The sequence below is a fragment of the Alexandromys fortis genome, unplaced genomic scaffold, assembly GCF_014885135.2.
Source record: "Alexandromys fortis isolate MF-2015 unplaced genomic scaffold, M_Fortis_MF-2015_v1.1 scaffold_25, whole genome shotgun sequence".
Lineage (NCBI taxonomy): Eukaryota > Metazoa > Chordata > Mammalia > Rodentia > Cricetidae > Alexandromys > Alexandromys fortis.
Window position 1 is genome coordinate 3,083,438 of NW_026067904.1, and position 22,769 is coordinate 3,106,206.

General features: G+C 39.4%; 1 protein-coding gene across 2 annotated transcripts in view; it reads right to left on the reverse strand.

The window, feature by feature from the left end:
• Positions 1-19,124, reverse strand: part of Wdr36 (WD repeat domain 36) — a 33,854-nt gene extending 14,730 nt beyond the window's left edge. For both annotated transcript variants that reach the window (XM_050134932.1, XM_050134933.1), the window contains exons 1-15: positions 18,844-19,124; positions 16,884-16,911; positions 15,148-15,248; positions 14,107-14,224; positions 12,144-12,276; positions 10,420-10,474; positions 9,042-9,174; positions 8,659-8,834; positions 8,241-8,361; positions 7,670-7,735; positions 6,541-6,627; positions 5,107-5,252; positions 2,185-2,299; positions 1,333-1,498; positions 1,019-1,127 (exon numbers count right to left, since the gene is read on the reverse strand). In XM_050134932.1, the coding sequence (XP_049990889.1) occupies positions 1,019-1,127; positions 1,333-1,498; positions 2,185-2,299; positions 5,107-5,252; positions 6,541-6,627; positions 7,670-7,735; positions 8,241-8,361; positions 8,659-8,834; positions 9,042-9,174; positions 10,420-10,474; positions 12,144-12,276; positions 14,107-14,224; positions 15,148-15,248; positions 16,884-16,911; positions 18,844-19,092 (1,803 nt within the window). In that variant the 5' untranslated portion in view covers positions 19,093-19,124. The remainder of the gene's footprint in view (positions 1-1,018; positions 1,128-1,332; positions 1,499-2,184; positions 2,300-5,106; positions 5,253-6,540; positions 6,628-7,669; positions 7,736-8,240; positions 8,362-8,658; positions 8,835-9,041; positions 9,175-10,419; positions 10,475-12,143; positions 12,277-14,106; positions 14,225-15,147; positions 15,249-16,883; positions 16,912-18,843) is intronic.
• Positions 19,125-22,769: the final 3,645 nt, after the last annotated feature.

The following is a 22,769-nucleotide window of genomic DNA, read 5'->3' on the forward strand; positions in this document are numbered from 1 at the left end:
GGAACCCTGCTTGTGTTTTAACAATATCATACATCTTACTGAGAAACATAATGCAACCATCATCATATTTTAATTGAAACCTTTTGGAGCTTAGTTACATGAATTCTTCAGCCCATGATGGGGGAACCCACAGAGACAGCTGACCTGAATCATGGGAGCTCATGGACTCTGGACCGACAACTAGGGAGTCTGCATGGGACCGACCTAGGACTGCTGCATGTGTGTGACAGTTGTGTAGCTTGGACTGTTTATGGGGTGCCTGGCTTTTGGGAACCTGCTCCCCATGCTGAGTTGCCTTGTCCAGCCTTGATGCAGGGGGAGGGGCTTGGTCCTGCCTCAACTTGATGTGCCCTGCTTTGTTGACGCCTAAGCCTGTCCCTGTCTGAATGGAGATGGAGAATGAGTGGTTATCATATCTTGCTTCCTGGGTAGTTCACTGGCATCTCCCTTGACTCTGCCCTTCTTTCTCCCTGTATTCAGTTTAGCTTTCCTGCCTAGCTATAGGCCAAGGCAGTTTTTACTATCGACCAATGTACATATATTCATAGTGTACAAAAGGCTTATCCCACAGCAATAAACAGAAAAATTTGATTAATTTAAAAAAAAGAAAAATTCTAGAGTAACCCTATATCAGAACAAATCTGTTGTTCCAGACTACCATAAATTCATTACAAATAGAAAAAAGAAATAAATTCCCTTAGCTTATTTTAAAACCAAATGAAAAATGATAAACTTACACTCAATGGAACATTCACTCTACAAAGTCTATATGACTTAAAGACAAAAATAAACTGGCAAATTTATACTTCAATTTGATAGCATCAATTCCTTGCAAAATAATAAACCATTTCCCAAAGTTTTCTTTAAATCTCCTGATAAGTTAACCTGGAAATTGTCATTCTGGAAACCTTAGGATGAGAATGAGGGACTAACAACAACAGATTTGATTACTTCAACATCTTCATCCTAAGCAGAAGGAGAAATGAGTGAGGTGACTTATAAGTTCTTTCATTTTTACCATGTCATTTATCTGGCCGTGGTGTCCGGAGAACTCTCTGACAATCTTCCTTGTTTCTATGTCTAGGACAGCAATGGAGAAGTCATCCAAGGCGAGCCCCAGAATGCCACTGGGAAGACAAATGCACAAGTTTTAATAAACAAGAAAAGCATTTGAACCTGAATTTTGTTAATTAAAATATAACTTTGAGGAAATTAAACTATATGGAGTTATTTACTAAAATGTTCTTGATTTCTTGCCACTATCTGCTTTACTTACGAGTTTTCACTAAAAACATCCAAAGCAACCCTTTGCTATTACAAGGAAAGACTTACCTGTCCCTGTGGAGCAGCAGCATGTTGGGAGATGACTCAAGGCTCAAAGAATGGATTAAAGCCTTGCTTTTAAAGTTCCAGAATTTGAGAAGTCGTTCACTACCAGCTGTGACCGTCAGCTGGTTTAAACCATCCACCGCAACACCTCTAACAGACCCCGTGTGAGCTTTTAAACACAGCCGAGAAAGAAAAGACAGTCAGGACTGGCAGTCTATGAAGAATACGCTAAGAGTGACTCTTTTAGCCAAACACCTGAAGTTTCATTAATAAAACCTACACTCTTGAAATTAAACTGAATTACAAAGTAGGGAGAAAAAATTAGACTATTTAGGCAAAAACAGCTGTTTCCATGAAAGATAATTTAATAAAACAGTCAAAATTTTATCTAAATCAAAGAAGAAAAATAATATGTATCTACTTTCCCCCAATGGATTCATAGCTTTCTTACCTTTGGATATCTTAACATGATGGGATTTTTGGTTTTGTTTTGGAGACAGGGCTTCTGTGTAGCCCTGGTTGTCCTGGAACTCAGAGAGATCTGACTGCCTCTGCCTCCCAAGTACTGGACTGGGATTAAAGGTGTGTGCCACTACCACCTGGCTTCAATATGGTGTTTATATTGTATATAACAGTAACTGACACGTAGAGCTGTAGAAACCCATCCAAACATTATTTTATTTTATTTTTTGAGACAAGGTTTCTGCCTGTCCCAGAACTAGCTCTTGTAGACCAGGCTGGCCTCAAACTCACAGAGATCCACCTGCCTCTGCCCCCTGAGTGCTGGGATTAAAGGCGTGCGCCACCACTACCCGGCTAAACATTATTTTAAAAAGCAGGAAAAAAATCCAATACCTTTTTCATCTCCAAAACTTCCTCGATGTATACCAGACTGCATGTTATACACATCTACAGCTCCCGAGGAGAGGCCAATTACTGCAAAGTTTCCACAGGAAGTTATATCTACCGCCTTTAGGCAAAAGAAAAAAGAGGCAATTCTATTTCTGTCTTAAATAAGCATGAAGAAATTATCTAAGGAAACAAAATATAACTAGTTAACTGAAATTTATAAACTTAGAAATTTTTGTAGTTAAGAGTTAATGCAAAACTGAAAACAATAAATACCTATTAAAAACCAAAAATATTTTAATCATGACATATTAATAGAACATACATAACACTGAATAGAAAACAATGATTTATATGCAGTTTATATAAAATAAATGAATCTTAATACTTAAATACAACTGCTTTTTTTCTACATAAAAAGTACAAGATTATCTTGTTTGAAGTCATAGCAAAAAAAAAATCACTGAATGCCAATGCATAAATTACATGTTATTCACCCAAAAGACACACACACACAAACAAATGGATGGCTTCTAAGACTTAAGTAGAAAATATTTAATTGACATTTACTGTGTTGGCAACATAAAATTTGCACACCATTATGCAAGATGTACTTCTGTAGCCCTGTGAAAGAATGTTGAATGTATCTGTATTTCTCTAAACAACAGAGTTTACAAAATAAGAAGCAAAACATTATGTCTAAAAACATCCTATCTTTCAAAATGGACCTTCGTCTTACCTAGTTTTGAGTATTATGTAGTATTATAGAGTACCCTTAGGAACTGAGGCATTACTTACAAGTAATTAAGGTCCCTGTAGTTCCTTGCATTTATTTAATAGAATTTGTCACTGTTAGAAAACCTACCTCTAGTAATTTCCTTTTCTAATTAACTCATTCAAATATATTGTCTAAGACAGAATAAGCAAAGAAAACTAAAGCCTGAAGGCTGCCTCTGAGTGACAAACTGCAGAGAGACTTTCTAACAGCTGCTCCTGCTTACTCTGTACTGGTTACTGGCTTTCTTCCAGGTAGCTGAGTTGTCAGACAAATGATTCAGCACCACTTAAGATTTCATGATATATCTGTTCACCCACCACAGACACATACACACACATTAAATACTGTGTGATCATTGTAAACTGTAAACTACAAGTGTACATTTCAAAAGACTTACATCCCAGCCCAACCACTTACTATCTTTACAGAACTTACACAAGTTACTCACTACATTAGCCTCAGTGTTACAATTACGGTACCAGCTCCCAACCAACTGCAGCAAGAGACTGTTGTGAGGATAGATGAAATAGTGCATGCTACTCAGAGAGGCTGGAATGAAGAATTAAATGTAAAACACCTGACCTGAACTCCAAACTGACAGTCAGGGAACCTGCACAGGACCAAACCTGGACCTCTGAATGTGGTAACAGTTGTGTGGCTGGGTAGTTTTGGGGGCTACTGGCAGTGGGACCAGCATTTACTCGTGGTGCTTGAATTGGCTTTCTGAAGTCCATTCTCTTGCAAGGATACCTTGCACAGCCTAGACATAGGGGGGAGGGCCTCAAACTGATGAGCCAGACTTTGTTGATTCCCCACGGGAAGCCTTACCTTCTCTGAGGAGCGGATGGGAAGTAGGGTGAGGGGAAAAGTGGGGGGAGAAGGAGGAAGGGAAGGGAGTGGGAACTGGGATTGGTATGTAAAATGAGAAAAGGTTGTTATAAAATAAAAAAAAGGAAAAAAATTACCTGTAATCATCTTTACTACTTATATGGTAACTTATTCAAAATTATGTAGATTTTCTAAAGAAGCTTAATATTTCTGAGGTTTAGAAATTCATAAAAATGCTTAAGATTTGCTTTTCATAAAAGAAAATGCTGCATATATATTTGTAAAGCAATTTGCACAAAATAGGGTGAAACACTGAATTATACTTTGATAATCAGCATTTTCAGAAGCAGAGATATCTACTAGGAATCATAGAATAAACCAGTTCATCAAGGTCAGAAGACACAAGATGGATATGCAAATATAAATTATATCTTAATTCAATAGTAATTGATACAATTTAAAAGCAATCCCACTTATAGTAGCAATTTAAAAAAAAAAAAAAAATCCTAATAGGCCAGGCAGTGGTGGTGCACGCCTTTAATCCCAGCATTGGGAGGCAGAGGCAGATGGATCTCTGTGAGTTCTAGGCCAGCCTGGACTACAAAAGCTAGTTCCAGGACAGGCTCTAAAAGTGACACCTGTATCAACCCCCCCCCCAATAAAAACCCTAATAGTTGTTTATGTAAAATTCATTGGACCAAAAGAGCCAAACTAGTCTTTTGACAAGACTACACTTGGAGGAATCTCACTTCCTGTCCTCAAACCTTCCTACAAAACAAACATAAGACAGGACAGTAGTTATACAGCCAGGTTGTGGTGCACACCTTTAATCCCAGCAATCAGGAGGAAGAGGCAGAGTGATCTTTGTGAGTTTGAAGTCAGCTTGGTCTACAGAACAAGTTCTAGGACAAATAGAGCTACACAGAGAGAAACCCTGTCTCAAAAAACAAAAACAAACAAAAATTTCCAAAAAAACCCCACACATACAAATAGCAAGATCACATGAAAAGATGCTCAACACCACAAGCCCTGCAGGAAACACAAATCAAAACCACAGGGTGATAGTACTTCACATCCAATCACAGATGAGAACCACAGGGTGATAGTACTTCACATCCAATCACAGATGAGAACCACAGGGTGATAGTACTTCACATCTAATCACAGATCAAAAAACTCCACAAATTAAAAACCTTGATACCATTAAGGCATTATCTGCAAAATGCTAAACTGTTTTTTTTTCCATTAGTAGTTATTAGTAAACTTGAAACAAAATTACCTAAGGGTGTTTTTTAAATAGCATAATAAACAAGGCCACTTACTGTTGCAATGATGTCATCTGTCTTTAGTTCTCTTGGCTTGAGAAAATAAGCACCTATTGTAGATCTTTGGTAATTCCAGGTTGAGCAGGATAGCTTACCTTGGTGGCAAGCAATGATACCATCCCAGTCACTCTGACGAGCCTCCTCTTAAACACAGTAAAATCATCAGTCAAAATGCTTGTCTTCTTAACCATTCACTTGAGCTAGGCATCTTATAGTCCACATGCAGATGGTATCAAGGACACAACAGTACAAGGAGGTTACCTCTAGTAATAATCAACTTTCCAATCTAATGGATTATGAACAGATAAAAAATCATGTATTTTATATTTGACACATGCAACATAAAATGGCTAAATGAAGCTAATACATCTTGTCATAGATTCTGCTGAGAAAAAAATTATAAGAATAAAGTATGATAGAATGTTAGTATTTTCTAAGAGGACTCAAGAAGAGCTTACTGAGATTTTAGTGGTAAGAGTGGTAATAAAACAGAAATTAGCAGGCAGTAGTAGTGATGGTGGTGGAGCCCTATAGATAGGGGGCCTAAGAGGAACTAAGAAGGGGTTGGAGTAATGAGGAAGGTTAAGAGCACTGGCTACCCTTCCAGAGGACCCAGATTCAATTCCTAGCACCCACATGGTGGTTCACAAACATCTCTAACTCCAGTTCTAGGGAAACCAAGACCTTTTTTCTGGTCTCTATGGGTACCAGGCACATGCATGGTATACACATATAGATGCAAGTAAAACACCTACACACATTAAAAAAAAAAAACCTATTCACATTAAAAAGTGAATTAAAAATTTTAAACACTAAAAACAAGTATGAAAAGTTGAGGAAAGCAAGTAGGTGACATATTTTCTTTGAAGAGGTGGGAGAAGAAAAACTACCAGTCAAACAAAGACTTTTGAAAGTCATGTTTTGAAGTTAATATTCTACCCAAGAGCCACTAAAGGGTTGTAAGTATGACTGAGATGTATGTTTACAACGACAAACAGACAGGAAAGTGATCAAAACAAAACACTCGGTGATCGGTTGTTATTGTAACCTGGAAATAAACTTAAAATTGACAAGTCTACTTAGTTATTTCTTGGTAGTTTTCTATGACCTGTGTGCCTCCTTACAAAGAAGCCCTGTCCTAATGACACAGTATTCCAGAGTCCCCTCATATGCTGCTGTCTCAAGGAGCCGTCATTAGCAGGCATAAGGTACAGAAAAGGAAACTATAAAACCAAATGTTACTAATGGCTGTTACAAAAAAAGGGGATTAATACAAAACGAGTTCCTGTTAAAGGTAACCTTTTCAGTGTTCACACCAGAGCAGCACCCACTTGCGGTCACCTTCTGGACACTTAGTATACAGAGACACTTATTAAAATAGAGGGTATAAACATAAAGCAAAGGAGACATTAAAAAGTATAAATTACTCACCAGCAGCAAACTTTGTGATAGGTGGAAGCCTTACTGACATGGTATTCTGAAGTCCTTTACGTTTAACTATCTTTTTATTTATTAATCCTGGGGTTGGATGAAAGGGATAATAGGAAAGTTTCTTAATGAAAAAGTATGGTAAGGAAAAGTTTTTCACTGTTATAAAAAATGTATAGAATAAAATATTCCTAATTAAGGTAGAAGCAAAGATGTTATTACCACTACTATTAAATAATGTCTGGAGTTAGTTAAATCATGAAGTTGTATGAAATAACAGAAAAATAAAAACACTATTACTTTTTGAGAATACTATAGTCATAGAGTCAAATGAATCAAAAGAGCCAAATAGTGCCAGTCAGTGTCACTGGGATGTTTCAGAATCAAACAAAGACAAACAGAAAGTGGTCAAAACAAAACACTAGGTGATCGGTTGTTACTGTTATAAAAAATGTATAGAATAACAACCAAAAAAAAAAAAAAAAAAAAACAAACCCTATAAAGACCCACTGAGTAACATCGTATGTGTAGCAACACATGAGATCTCAAAAACCTCTTCTGAGAATCATCCATGCTAGGTGAGAAGAGCTGAGAAGGAATCACCTCTCCCCAGTTTCACTCCAGGAGGAGGATCCTTTAGCGATGTGGATATGAATACCTGCGGATACAAGGGCATTGGTTCCAACAATGCCTCCTCTGTACACTTCTCAAGGAGAAAAGTGCTAACAAGACAAGAAGTGATGTGACAAGCAGCAGGTAAGGGTCAGGCTCTAAAATAAGAATTGGTGAAAAGTCCTTAGGCACGAGCCAATCAGGATCGAACCAGTCACCCCAAACTCTGCTAAAGTCCCTTTCCTGATTTCTGTCTTTAAATAATGTTCTCTAGAAGGGGGGGGGGTACCTCCTCTTGCTACTATACTGAAGAGGTTCAGGCCAGCCTGCAATTATAATAATAAACCTTGCTTTTGTACTTTGGTTAAAAAAAAAAAAAAAGAAAGAAAAGAAATGAAGTGCTGGAACTTCTTCAGGTCTCTCACAGAATCTTGAACTGATTTTTTTCTTTTCCTTTTTTCATTTTTTTGAGTGTGTGTATGTGACCAGCAGCTTGTTTTCTATCTTGCAAATGACTCACCATGCCCCAAGCTCTTGTTGAATTTTTCGTGAACTGTAGAAAATGACTGTAGAGTTCCATCTTGACCTATTGATAGGAACAGAGAAGCCCCGGTCAGAGCACGTCTGGTAGGACAACCCAACAATGGAGGAGTTGTGTGAGAATTCTGAGACTGGTGACCTCAGCTACTTCAAAACACAGAATTGTTCTTGGAGTGTGTCTCATGCTTCTCCCAGGTGTAGTGGACAGGAGTGAGTTTACTTTAGCTGTTATGTTTTTGTACGTGTGTCTATCCTTGTGGCTACTTTGCTCATGTGATTCTTAACCCTCAGATTATAAACTGCCTAATGTTAGAATAAGGTTGATTACTGTATGGAACTTTAGCTGGCCCTGCTCTCCCAGGTTCACACCTCCAACTAGAGCAGAAACACATGCCAATCACAGATGACGGCGAGCTAGGGTCTACGCAGAGCTGCAGCTTGGAACACTTCAAAGAGCTATTTCAGTTGAAGGTTTGTAAATACCAAACCAACTGTCTACTGAGTTTCTACTTCTTATTGTTTATTCAAAATAATGCTAAAAAGCAGCTCACTTGCACTTAAAATCTGCTGTCCATTTTGTCCATAATATCTGATCTTGGTGAGAGAAGCACTATGTCCCATTCTGAATCTCAGCAGCCGTCCTTCGCCTGTAGGGCCATCAAATATCCATATCTGCAAAGAAATATCATTGTAAGCTGCTTCAACCATTACCATCTGCGAGTAGTTCAGGCATCTTCTGCACACATTAACCAACACTGGGCAGTGCCCGCAATGCCGCTGTCCCACCGATGAACTTCAGGAAAAGTAAGCGGCAATTCTTCTTTCACCACAGTCATGCACCCTGCTGCTTTGTTTCCGTCTACACCAATCTCATCCCACACTCTTTAGTCGTCAATTTAAGGCTGATGTATTAAAACAAACGTATAATAACCCCAAGTCACTGTGCTTAGAAGAGGGCAACAATAATACCCTAAGAGCGTTGTCAGCGCCATTTGTCACAAGCAGCGGCTCTCTGTGGAGAAATGTCAGCCCCGCAATTGCTGTGGAGTGTGCATTTCTCATCTGGTTGATTAATTTCTTGTCTTCCAGATCCCAGAGTCCAATATGGCCACAAGGGCTTCCAGCTGCCATTACTGGATGACCATCTGTTAATAAAATAAAAACATTAACAAAAACATCCCCCACAAGACAATAATCCTCTCAATGTATAAATTTAATTAACCTGCCCACATTTCTATGCTTTCTTCTACCTTAGTATTATATTAATTCCTATAAGGTTAAGTTACAAGAAAACATGTTCTAAAAATACCCTTATCTTTCTAGTGACAAATTTTAAGTGTCAGTTAAGTTACCTGTGCGAAATGAGATGGAAGTAATGGGCCCCCAGTCCTGACGGAACTTCATTAATGTCTCATCAAACTTAATGTTGTGAATGACAACCTGACCAGACGTGAGACCAACGGCAACAACATCCACAGCCGGTGCCTGAAAATGAAAAGACTCAGCCTTTTATTTTCTTAAACAATAGAACTTCTTGCTGATATACACTATTCTGTGCTATCAAACAGAATGAAGTAATCTCGAAAAGGAAAAAGAAAAAAAAATCCACTAATTTTGGCACTATCAGTTATTAACATTCAAGCATTTAACAATGTGCTTTCCAAATTACTTCCCAGCTTCAATTCTGCTAGTCAGTGTCCTTCCAACCCTTCAATCAATGCTGACTTGGTAAGAAAACAGTCATCCAGCAAAGGAGACTCTACGTGAATTCCTATGATTTCTGAGTAGAAGAAATGGGCGAGAAAGGTCAAATCTTAAAACCCTGCAAAGGCTTGTCATAAGCATGTGAACTTAAGCGACCTTAAACAGGAAATAAATGTCTATTAAAAGAAAATAGGAAAACCTCAGGAAACACTCTAATGTATTCTAGTCTATTCCAGCATTAATAGTCAATAAGTATAATGTTTTATGGGCTAATAGAGAAAGCTTCCTTACAAGTTCCTGTCTTAACACAGATGCAGTATCATCATGGAATGAGTCAGGCTATACATTTCATCAACAGGCTGCTAAGTGCCGACTGCACGCCAGACTCTAGAAGCTAAGGAAACAAAACAAACGGGATCCTTGTCCTTGTCAGATGTCCAGATACATCTGAGAATTGGAGTCTTCAGGGCATACAATCAAACACAGAACAAAGTCAACGGTGGAACACAAATAAACTGAGCTGGAGTGGGCAGTGCATATTTAAGAAAAATAAGGCTACACCAGCAAGTAGATAAACCAGATATTCTGCAGATGTACACCCATGCACAAGCTTGGCTGACTAAGCCTGAAAACAAAAGCAATTATTTATGTAAAATTCTACCATCTAATAAACACCAGATCTGGAGCCTCAATTATTTTAAATACCAAGTACAGTCCTGATAAATTTCTCTATATGCTCTATAGTCTCCTTTCCACCAGAGTTATGTCATTTCTGTTACATAAGGCACTAAACCAAACACTTGTAAGTGAAATCACCAGGAAATTCAAGTACATACAATTACACAAACTTCCATAGCGAAGCCAGTTTTACTTATTTTCAATTAAGTTTCCGAAACTCAGAGTAACAGTTTAAAGAGAAACTAAGGTATGAATTTTTATAAACGTCTAAAAATACAGTCACTCTAGGAAAGTAAGTGCAGCTACTACTAGCCTTGTTTCTTCTTTAATAAAAATAAAAATACTAACCTGCTGAAGGGCTGTCACTCCAACTTTCCACCCAGAAAATGTATACAGAAGTTTACTACAAGAAGAAAGAGGCAAAACTTATTTTTCACAACAACTATGTATTTAAGAAAAGCAACAGGTGCTTTTTATTTTTATGTCAAGGGATACTACACTCTCTTTCTAAAGGATTCGTTTATCTTTCTTTTATGTCTATAGGTGCTTCTGCCAGCATATCATAGCTGTACATGTTTGCAGTGCCCTCAGAGTCCAGAAGAAGGCATCGGATCCTCTGGAACTGGTTGCTGTCAACTGCCATGTGGGTGCTGGGACTTGAACCCAGGTCCTCTGGAAAAGCATCCAATACTCTTAACCCCTGGGCCATTCCTCTGGCACCCACGTGCTGTTTATTTAAATTCTGGCTTCAGCACTCACTGTTCTCAGAACATATATTTATTTATTTAATATTTAAAATGTAATCACATAAAATGTTATCAGTATTCCTCATTTTCCAGAAAACAAAACAGAAGTGAACTAATTAAGCTAAGACAACATAATAGTAAGTAACAGAGTCCACATGGATTTTAGACCTCAAGCTGCTAACTGCTTAAGAGTGCTTAAGAAAAATAACACTATGAGAAAAACCTACTTTAGAGTACAATAACAAAAATAAAATACAGGTAGATTTCATTTTTTATTACAATTTAATTATTCCTAGAAACATCACCACTGATGGAAGTAATATTTGTATATTACATGAATTATATAGAACAATTCTGATGCTGCCCTGGATTTCAGAATCAAACAATCAATGAAATAAGACGATGAAACAAAGGTATCAAAAACGAAACAACACCAAAGTATTAAGTCTTAAATTCAACTGTGCAAATGGGCATAGTTTAAGTACTCATAACTATGCAATGGATAAAGTACAGCAAATAACATAAAAAAAAATCTAAGAAAGTAACTTTCCGGATAAAAGCAGATCTTGGTCAACACCCCTGAACCCAGCACAGAATAGGCAGTCAAAGGTTCAGCTGAACTGAATACTGACTGAAAACTAAGAAACGGGATTAATATCAAACCTTCCCCTTGTAAACTTATAAAGGCTTCAGAAAGGACAACAGGGGAGGAGGACTCAAATGTCGTGTGTTTATCTGAGTGCCCACATGTATGTATGCACAGCACATGCATGCTTGGTACCTGAGGAAGAGGGCATCTCATCCCCCGGAATTGTAGTTACAGGCAGTTGTGAGCCACCTGAGGTGGGTGCTGGGAACCAAACCCAGGTCCTCTGCAAGAGCAGAAAATGTTCTTAACTACTAAGCCATCTTTCCAGCCCCTTGTCTGCTTTTTAAAATACTATATAAAGAAGGTTGAGCTGTCTTCCCTTGTTTTGGGGTAAGTGTTCAAATAACAGGTAAATATAAAACCATCTTGGCAGTCTTCCTTCTCTCCCAACAGTGGACAGCCAGTAGACTGATAGCGATTAAAGTAACTTCTGTTTAAAAAGCATTTTTATTAGTCACTACCCGATTAGAAAATCCCTCATCCTAACTAGATGGATTCTTCTCCACTACTGAGCTATTAGCAAACACTGTTCAATGGGAACTCACGACACTGCTTGTCATGTGTTGTTGGGGCAATATTTCAGGTAACATAAGGGAAAAGTAAACGGAGAGACTTCATAATCCTTGAGGAAGCAGTAAATAAAGAATTACCTAAGGCATTTAAAATTAAGTGCTTACTTGGATTTTACATTCCATAATTGCAGGCTTCCCTGTTCACTGCCCAGTAGGACTTTATTCAAGTAGGTGCTTGGATGCAAAATCGTAGAAATTTGGAAAACTGATTTATCAAAACTCAATTGAAGGTATTCTTCTACAAAAGTAAAAATTATTACATAATTATTGCTTATGAAATAATTTTTTTTACATCTTCATATACTCACATATACTACATAAGGGTAAATATAACACACCAGAGACTTTTAAACCAAAGACTTACACATTAATCTATAAACATTAATTTTAAAATATTTACTTTATTTTGCATATGTAATGGACACATGTGCATAGTGTGAAGTTAGAAGAAAGTCGATGAGAATTGGTTCTCTCATTCCACCATGCAGGACTTGAACAGATCACTGGCAAATACCTTTATCTGTTGAACCATCTCACCTACCCTTTATCCAATAAACCTTTCTTGAGAAATAAAATGTAATACAGCAACTTGTAAATGTCATTTAGACTACTAGAAATAGTGTAAATACTACTATTCAAAATTATACTGCCAAATCAGTTTACAGAAAGGCTTAAAAATTATCCTCAGGATCAGCATAAGGATTTTATGATTCAATAAAGCAGGAAAGAATGTTCTAAATGAAACACAAGACCTGCAAAGCTCGATGAGTCACTGAAATAAAATGCGAAGAGGGAAACTTCATCAAAACCAACCACAGTAATGATTACACATTTCCTCACCAGAGCTTGCAACAGAGAGGAAGGCAAGTGACAGCCCTGTGGAGCAGGGGAGCGGCACAGCGAGGACTAACTTGCTGCATGATCAAAAAGCTCTTAGGAACTGTATATTTACTACATTTAAAATTACTCTTTATTTTGGTTTTTATTTCAGTTTGTGATTAACAGTGTTTCAATAATTTGCCAAAAAATTTAGTATCAAAGAAGAGACAATAGCTGAGTGGTGGTGGCACACACCTTTAATTCCAGCATTCAAGGCCAGCTTATAGTCTACAGAGCTGGCTGAAGAACAGTCAAGGCTACATGATGAAATATCCTGTCTCAATGCATCCCACCCCAAAGGCACAACGGAGCAGGGCAAAGGGAAGAGTGTGCAAACATCAGAGCGCTACTTTAAGATGGCCTTGTTTTTTAGTTATCAGCAGTTTTACTTAAAGTCACTATAAAGAGCTCCAAAAAGAACCTATTTCATTGTACTGCTGTGACAGCATCAAGCAGCAGCCACATCCAGACCTTACGACACCTGTCTTCATAGGAAGTACTTTCCCTTACATGAGTAAAAATAAAACAAAGGGTTCTTAATTTCAATGAGGAACTAGGATACTCCCCACAAGGCAATATTTAAACATTACTTACAAACAAACATACTCATTGTCCAATAGATCTCCAGGAGGTAACAGTAAAAATGCAAACAGGTAACTCAAAAGCTCCAGTTCAGGATGGACCCACACCCACCCTGAAAGGAAAGCTAGGGATAACCTGGTGGTAAACTCCTCACCTTTGGAAATTTCACAAGCTCTTAAACACAGTGCTACTGCAAAACAACACTGACTCATATCCTTTGAAAATGGAAGAATATTTACTTTCAGGTTACAGGATCTTCAAGTTTACAACACTCATCTCCCTTACTTAAAGTTGGAGATATTACCCAAGAATGACTCAAGTGTGAATGTGTATCCAAATTCATTTCACAGAGAAAACCACAGCAGAACCCAACTGTGGAGAACGTCAATGGAGAATGTATTAGCTGAGATGCGCACACTTGACATACTGAGAGTAGTGCACAGTCTAAGTAAATAAAACGGCTCACTTAGAACCCTTTTCCTTGTGTGCTAAATGTGCTCAGTTTTATGTACACATGTGAAAACTCTGGTACAGAACCTAGTTTTCAAAGACTTTTAACTACATACATAAGTATATATAATATCCCAATGTACAGAAATAGTCTTACCTTCTGAATATATGTGCCAAATAATAAGAATGCTGTCAGTATCCACTGAAATAACGTGATCGCCAAAGGGTTGCAAAAGATGGATTTCTGCTTTATGGCCCTTAAAAGTATGTACTATCTATAATATCAAAGTTTAAAAGAAATTCATGTTACTCAGCCCATCATGTATTTTCCAGAAAGCATGAAAATGCTGATGCTAAGAAATGCAGCCCACTTTTGACCATCTGAGATTAAACGATGCAATAATAAGGAACCAGGCCTGTTCAGCTGCTCACTCAGCCAATTCAATAATAAGGAAGTGAAGTATGGAGTAGGAAGACATCCGAAATGAGAGCTCATCCTCTGCTGTAGTTCAGCAAGTGGCATGTGTGCGCACACACACACGCACGCCCCCATTCCAAAGCTAGAGTAACACCGTGCATCCTAGAAAAATGCACGCGAAGCCTGGCCTCCAGATTCCACCAGAGTGACATGCGGATGAGATGGGGAAAATGGTCAGGACTATTTCTTCCTTATACCTTTCTGGTTTGACAAAGAAACCCTTTATAGTAGCTAGTCCTCCCATAACTAAATTACTTTCTCCTCCAGGGCTTCAGTCCCCACCAGGATCCAACAATTCTACTCTTCCTTTGGTCCTTTGGCCCAGCAGGCAGTCAGTTTCCCAATAGCTAATAGATCCAGTGTCTCCCTATCTCTAATTTATTCCCCTAACCCCAAACATACAGTGAATACTTCTTTCATTAAAGTGCACACATACATGCATGCATGCACACGCGTGTGTACACACACACACAAAACCCATCTTCTCTTCTTTAGAAACGGACATAAAAATAAGAATAAAGCAAATTAAAGTAGTTCATAATTCAAACCTCAAGGTGGGTGGTAGTAGGGCATGCCCTTAACCTCAGCATAGGAGGCAGAGGCAGGTGGATGAACCTCTGTGAGTCCAGCCTGGTCTATACAGTGACTTCCGGGACAGTCAGAGATACTATGTAGAGAGACCCTGTCTCAAAAAACAAACAAATGAAAACCAAAACAAACCTCTTTATTACGGGCAAACGCAGAGAAGACATTCCCATACGCAGCAAAGACTAGCCTCTCATCAGCTGCCATGCAACAGATATCCTGTGGAACAGAGTTACCTGGGAAAACAGAAAAGAATTGCAAGTTGTTAAGAGTCTGGGATGACTGGAAATCTTAAATATACATAAAATATTTTCATAACTGTAATTCAAAAATACATATATTTAAATAAAAATGAGTATCAAGGTATATAATTTTGACTTCAATATCATAAATATGTATGGTAAGCAGACATAATAGGATTCTAAAGAAAGAAAAATCTTTTTAAAAATTTGGAAAAAAATCAAAACTTAAAATTCTGGCAGATGGACAAGTAAGTAGCTATCACTGTAAGCATGTTAAACAATATAAAGTTTATTACAAATTCCAAGAAAAATTTAAAAGTAATTGGAGCTAATCCTGAAAAATTCTATACAGTATTCTATATGTGACCACTAAAACAATTACATACACTATGGTTTCTACTCAGACGTTTGCAAAGTGAATATGCCTATTACCCCTAGCCATTCCCACATGATATAATTTCCTAAGTCCTCTTTCACCTACATAACTGTACTGCCTGCTCTTTCTCGTTTCTCTCTTAGAGTTAAAGAGTTTGGGAGACAGAGGACGGTCTTAGGTATTCCTAATCCTGTGTGTTCCATTTGGGGATTTAGGTTCCACAACAGCAATTTTGTAGAACTACCAATTCACCTTCTTACTCAATTTAGTTCACTCTCTTCTGCTGATTTACTTAAAACACACAGGGTCCATCTATATACAATGAATTCCTTAAGTCTTCCATCTAACAAGGGTTGTATTTGAAAGTAAAACGAGTCTCTCTCAGCTGCCAAGACCTTAGTCTGCTAAACGGCCTTCAGAAAAAATATATACTTCTCACTGAAAACAACAAACTAAATTGACTCTATCTATCTATCTTTCTGGAATAAAAACAGTAACTGGTCCTTCCATAACTCAATTCCTTTCTCCTCCCTGGCTTCAGTCCCCACCAGGGTCCAACAACATTCTGCCTTGGTCCTTTGGCCCAAGTGGTGGTCAGTTTTCCTAGAGCTGATACCATCTGATGTCTCCTGCCTCTAATTTCTTCCCTTAACTCTTAACATACAGGGAATACAGTTTTTCATTAAAGTTTCTTCGTCTGCACACACACCCTAAATATCATGCCAATACTTGATTCTGGCAAGTATCAGAGACACTCTGAAGAACAAAGGGACAATCAGTCTCTAAGGGCACATTACCATAAATACACTGTGACAAAAAAGGGAAAGGGAACTGCAGAACAGATCCTCCTCACAAAATCACTGAACCACATCATCAAAGACAGGGAATAAGGCTAGCCACAGAAATGCCTCCCGACATAGCACCAAGTGCCTGAATCCAGAAAAGTCATGCGGAAAAGTATTAAAAAACAATAGCAAAACCCTGTACTCTTCGTAAGCACCAATTCTCATCTCCAGATGAACTTTGTTGTATTATCTGTTTAGCATGCGCAAGGCAAGGGTTTGATTGCCAGCACAGACGAATCAGCCATTAAAAAAGAAATTAACATTGATCATTAAAATGAAGTTCTGATGAACTACAACTGCATGACATGACAACTCACGATAAAACACGGCTCTATCCTGCCTGTTAAATTTATTGTGACAAAATGAAAACTAAAGACAGCAAACAAACAAATACGGAAGTATACTTACTTACGGCTACCAGTCTAAGTTTCTGAACCTGTTTTTAAAAAAACAAAAAGAATTAAACACATTTTCAATAATAAAAACAATTACAATACCCAAGACCCCGAAATTAAGTTATTACCTCCTAAATAAATTTGCTATGCTGTCCTTGCAAAGAAAGATATTAACTGATCCTAACCTGTACCGCGAGCAGTGCCTGGATTGTCACCTGTTTTACCAGGAGTGATGAGTTAAGTGACAGACACACAGCCTCTATAAATGGTCAAGAGTAAATATTTTAGGCTTTGTGGGTCACACAGATTTTGATTGTGGCCTGAAAGCAAAACACATGATAAATGTGCATGAGTAAACTCCAGTAAACCTTCACGTATGAGTCTAAATTCTAATTTTTACATAATTTTCATGTCATAAAATATGGAACCACTCCTAACTCACACGCGTAGCTTGCACACTGGAGCTCCCTGATCTTAGTGTGCCGGTAGCAATCCAGCTGTGTGACATCAGGGATTTTACTTTGCTACTGTGTACCTCAAATTTGACCCTTCCAGGAAAAGAAGGGGGAGGGGATTATAACACACATTATAGAATCATTCAATGAGGTTTTGGGTAAACATCTGTAAAACAGAACTGAGCCAATTACACAGTAAATATCCAACTAATATTAGCTATCCAAAACACGGTCTATCCAAAAAGCTAATTTTCTTGTATTATAAGCTCATCTGTAGGAAGTCTGACGGCAAGATGAATGCTGAAAGAGAGCCCATCGACAGAACAAATTCGATTATAAACGCCTTGGCACTTCAGTGACTTGAACACAAAATGTTCATTTTTTTACTCTCAAAGTCATTCCAGTTTCAGACAAGGAACCGGATGGCATGAGCATCACAGAGCCGTCAAACAGATCATGCCCCACAACATCAGGACAAAATGAGACCTTCACTGATTTGGTTTTTCAGCAGTTAACCTCAATACACAAAGCAAAAGGAAAAATTCTCAGTGTGTCCCTTTTTTAAGCACAGCGTTTGTTTGCCAGCAGAGTATAGGGACAGGTGTGTTTACACGCCACAGAGTACCAAGAGCGCATCAGACCAAGGGCGCTTTCGAGAACTCTGAACTGAGAAACAGAAAAGTTACACCTCAGCCAGGAAACTTCAGCAAAGCCCCGGCCGGGTAGGCAAGCAAGGAGGAAGCATCAGCACAAGCTTGTACAGGGTGAATAGCCTCATTAACCACTCAACATTACTAAACCAGGCCGTCAGAACCCAAGAGCTCTTCCTTCGGCCGCACCTGCTCGGGCATCAGTTCATCTGCCTCCCAGCCTCCAGCTGTATTAAGAATGTACACTCTTTTGCATAAAATAACAGAATACGATTGTAATGACGGATAAGCTATTAAAAGTTAAACACCATCTCTAAGAGGAGGGGCTGCTTCCTAGCTGACTCAAGGATGCTGCCGCAAGAGAGCAGCCTTGAGGGTCTGCAGTTTCACTGAAGACTTGGGGTTGTGATGCTCAAACACCTAGGGAAATTGGACCTATTGTGAAGAGTTCCCTAAATCTTCATCTCACCGTCTTTATTTCTTCCACTGTTTTAGCCTGAATTCCCAACCAAACGTTGGTGGCCAATTATGCAATAAAACGTCCAAGAGATCTTGTGGGAAAAAATTACAATGAAGGATGGGGTCTCGCCTTGTGTACATCCCTAGGAGGAAGTATGTAAACAGATATACTGTGAAACAACTGAGACGTTCACCAGGAGCTTTCCCCCTGGGCCAGAAGATTCCTCCGAAACTCGCCCCCAGGTGAACAGATAGCAAGAGCACAGGGGTGCCAGGAGGACAGCGCAACAGGGAGGGGTGATGTCAGACAGGGAGGCAAAAAGGGAAACCCTAGGAGGGTGGGAGGCGAAAACGGGACTACACCGGGGCAGTTCTGGTTCCTGGGAAGCGGGTGGAGGAAATCACTCACGTCATACGTGTGGAAGCTCTTGCCCACGCAAGTCGTCACATAGAAGCGGCGCTTGAGCGCGCTGTACCGCACCACGTGGGGAACGTCGTTGCTGAACAGTCCCAAGGCCCGGAACCCTGCGAACAGCGCGCTGGCCGTGCGGCCTTCCACCTCGCTCTCCATCTCCGCCTCAGCCGGGGTTCCGCTCGGCTCGCGGTCGGGCGGAAAGTGCTCACCAGACGGGGCGGCTTGCCTCATGGAGGATCCCATGCCGGAGCAGTGCGTGAGGAGTGCTTCCGGGATCCGGCGCCAACTTCGGTGTAACACAAAAGCACCTCCCCCCGGAGCCCGCAGGCCAGGTGCAACTTGGGTTCCGCGAGTCGCATATTTTTTTTTTTTTTTTTTTTTTTTTTTTTTTTTTTTCTGGCTGGTGTCGCCTTGGCGTCCGTTTCCTGTTGATAGCGGGGAATCACTCTGAAGGGTTACTGAAGTAAAATACCCAATAGTTTGGGAAGGACTTTAATGACAAATGGGAAAGGCTAAAACTGGGATTATAAAAAGTGCAAAAACAAGAGACCACGGGATATTTGTTAAAACGTTGAAATTAAAGCCGGGCGTAGTAGATAAAGTCTTTAATCCCAGCACTCAGGGAGGCAGAGGCAGGCAGATCTCTGAGGTGGAGGCCAGCCTGGTCTACAGAGTGAGTTCCAGGACTGCCAGGGCTTCATAGATAGACCCTCTCTATAAACAAACACACAAACAATTGAAGTTAATTTTAATTGATAGTAATATCGTGTTTGTTTTTAAAATTCTTTATGGGTTGAGCATACACACTGACATATGTACACATATATGATGTAACAGTTGTGACACATGCCTGTAATCTCAGCAGCAGCAGGTAGAAGGAGGGAGGATGATGTATGGATGCCAACCTGGGCTACATAGTGGATGCTACGCCAGCTTGAACTAAACAGAGTAATCAGATTGAAAAACCAATATAAAGTGTAAGAATTTACTTTATGGCACATGCCTTTAATCCCAGTACTTGGGAGGCAGAGGCAGGCGGATCTCTGTGAGTTCGAGGCCAGCCTGGTCTACAAGAGCTAGTTCCAGGACAGACTGCAAAGCTACAAAGCCCTGTCTAGGGGAAAAACAAACAAACAAAACCAAAACCAAAAACAAACAAAGAATTTTCTTCAGGGTAATTGGGAATGGAAGTAGATTTAGTTGAAATACGATTGATAATTGTTAAAGCTATGAAATAATGTGAGAATTCATCATATTAGTCTTTGTGGTGACACACACCTTTAATCACAGCAGAGGAGACAGAGACGGGCGGATCTCTGAGATTTCAAGGCCAACCTGCCCCTGCCTCCCAAGTGCTGGGATTAAAGGCGTGGTGCACCACCACCAGCCTAAATATTTGTATAATTTAAAACTTTTCTGAATAGGTCCTGTATGGCTATCACTAAGAGGAAGGGAACACAAAGTCCCACCCATAACCAAGAAACTATTTGTGATTGATACCTTCTGGAAAAAGGAGAACCAGGTTTCTACAGGGGGGGCCTCACTGTGTATCTCCACCACGCTCTCCGGGGCAGTAGTTGATCAATGCAAAACAGACACCATGTTTTTTTTATGCACTTTTTGTTTTGTTTTGGTATATATAGTTTTTTGTATATTGGCCTTTTTTTCTTTCTCTTTAGTTTGGTTGTCTCTTTTGATTTTCATTTTTTTTTTTTTGAGAGAGAGGGAGAGAGAGAGAGAGAGCACAAACACACCTGAAGTTGCATAAGTAGGGAGGTGTGGAGGATCTGGGAAGAGTTAGGAGAATCAAAATATATTATGTGAAAAAACTTTTTAGAAGTACACATCCACAGTATAAAAAAAAAGATAAAATTTTCAAATTAGGTGTAAAAATATTATTTATTATTATTGGAAGCAAAAACTTTTCAATACATGATTTTAATTTCGTGGAAAGGTTTGAAAACTTTGCTAGCCAGGACTGTACAGTATACAAGACATTTGACAGCCATTTTCCTTAATATCATCAAACTCTGTCAGGTGGTGTTTGGACCAAAATCTATGCTACTGTTTCATAAAGGAGAACTCTTGTTTATTGAAGTTAAGTGACTTGCTCAAATTTGCAAAATTGTTCAGTGCCAAATCCAGATCAGCACAAAATTTCAAAAAGAGGAAGAAGGAGAGGAGGTCACAGACAGTTGAAGGATGGGAGATCTATGCAATCAACAATTACATATGTATTTTTTTTTTGAGACAGGGTTTCTCTGTAGCTTTGGAGCCTGTCCTGGAACTAGCTCTTGTAGACCAGGCTGGTCTCAAACTCACAGAGATGCCTGCCTCTGCCTTCTGAGTACTGGGATTAAAGGCCTGTGCCACCACCGCCCAGCTAAGGTTTCTATGTCTTTTTAATTTACTTCCTCATTTCCTTCATAAGTGAACTGCTGTGGGCTGTATGTAATTAGTTAGTGAGAAAGCTAGTATTACCTATCAATTCTTTCTGTTTTCAGTCCAACACTCTTCTCTGTGAGGACTTTTTCTTTCTAGTTGTCCCCCTATCCCTCTGGTAATGGAGCATATATGAGCTTGTCTGTCTGTCATTAGTTGAGTAGTTGCACCAGTAGCAAACATTATACTGGGAAATTGTCAACTGGGATGGAAATAAGATGTTTGCCTAATAAGTCAAGTCTGTATTTCCAACACACAGGTGTGGCAGAATGTCGTGCTGGCCTGGTGCCAGAGGAATTGCAAGCAACCCCTGCTGGGCCATACCTGGCTTAGCTCCAGAGTTAGCACCCAGCCCTAATCCACCCTTTGTGTTACAGATAGCTTTTGTTGTCCTATGTGAATCTTCTCTGAGAGCTTCCCATGGATACGAAGCCTATGGTACCCAGGTATTTCCACTTGGCATTGCATCTTTGGAAGCTTCATCCAGGTTGTTTTGAGCATATGAAAATCTACTAACTAAAATAAATATAAAATAATAAAATGCAAGAAGGCTAAAGAAATTGCTTTAGTCCACCAAGGCTGAGGTTTGGTGCTGCAGCTGCTAAGGCTAAATTCATTCTCAAAGTGGCTCTGAGTCTTCATTTCATGGACCCGCGTGAGCCCATGCACCTGTGCCATGGTACAAGCAACACACAGGTGATGCAGGAGCTAGTTTTCTGTATGTAGTATGGAAAAGGAACTGATGATGAAAGCTGCAAGTTACTCATTGTGTCGCAACAAGAATAGAGGCTATGGGTGAAAGAAAGGATAAGGGTTAAAAGGGCAGAGTCTGATGCACTAAGAAAGATGAAAAGGAAGGCTTCTAGCTAGGTATGAGATATCCAAGTTGGTAGCTGTAACAGGGCAGGGCTAAGGGCCAGTGATAAGAGCATGACCATCTCCCTCAAAAACTTTTGAAGAAGAGAGATTAGGTACTATTGTTCTTTTATATATCCTCGCTTCTCGTGTAGCTAATTGTAACAGACAAAATTGTCAATAAGAATGGGTTCTAGCAAGAAGCTTCCATCTAGGAGACTATTCTAGACTATCGCATAGACAAGGAGCAAACCTTGAAGCATGTGTATATGAGGTAACCAAGAAAGACTGCGGCTACCGATGGCTGGGATAGAGTTAACTCGCTGTCATGATGAAGCTACAAGCTGGTCGTGTAACTGTGAAAATAAAGGGGAATAGTCCAATTCTCTGGCAGAAAGATAACTATGAGGTCAACCATGCCAACACCAGCTAGAGCTAGTGGCTTGTGTACAGATGGTCAAGGTCAGTAGGTAACAAAAAAGTTAGAGATGGACAGAGGAGGTTTGTGCCATCCCAGCTAAGAAGGTCATGAACTGCACCTGATCCTCTCCTTGTTTGGGAATACGCATGCACTGCGCGAGTCTTCCTGACTTGTCCCATAATAACACAGAGAACTAACTAAC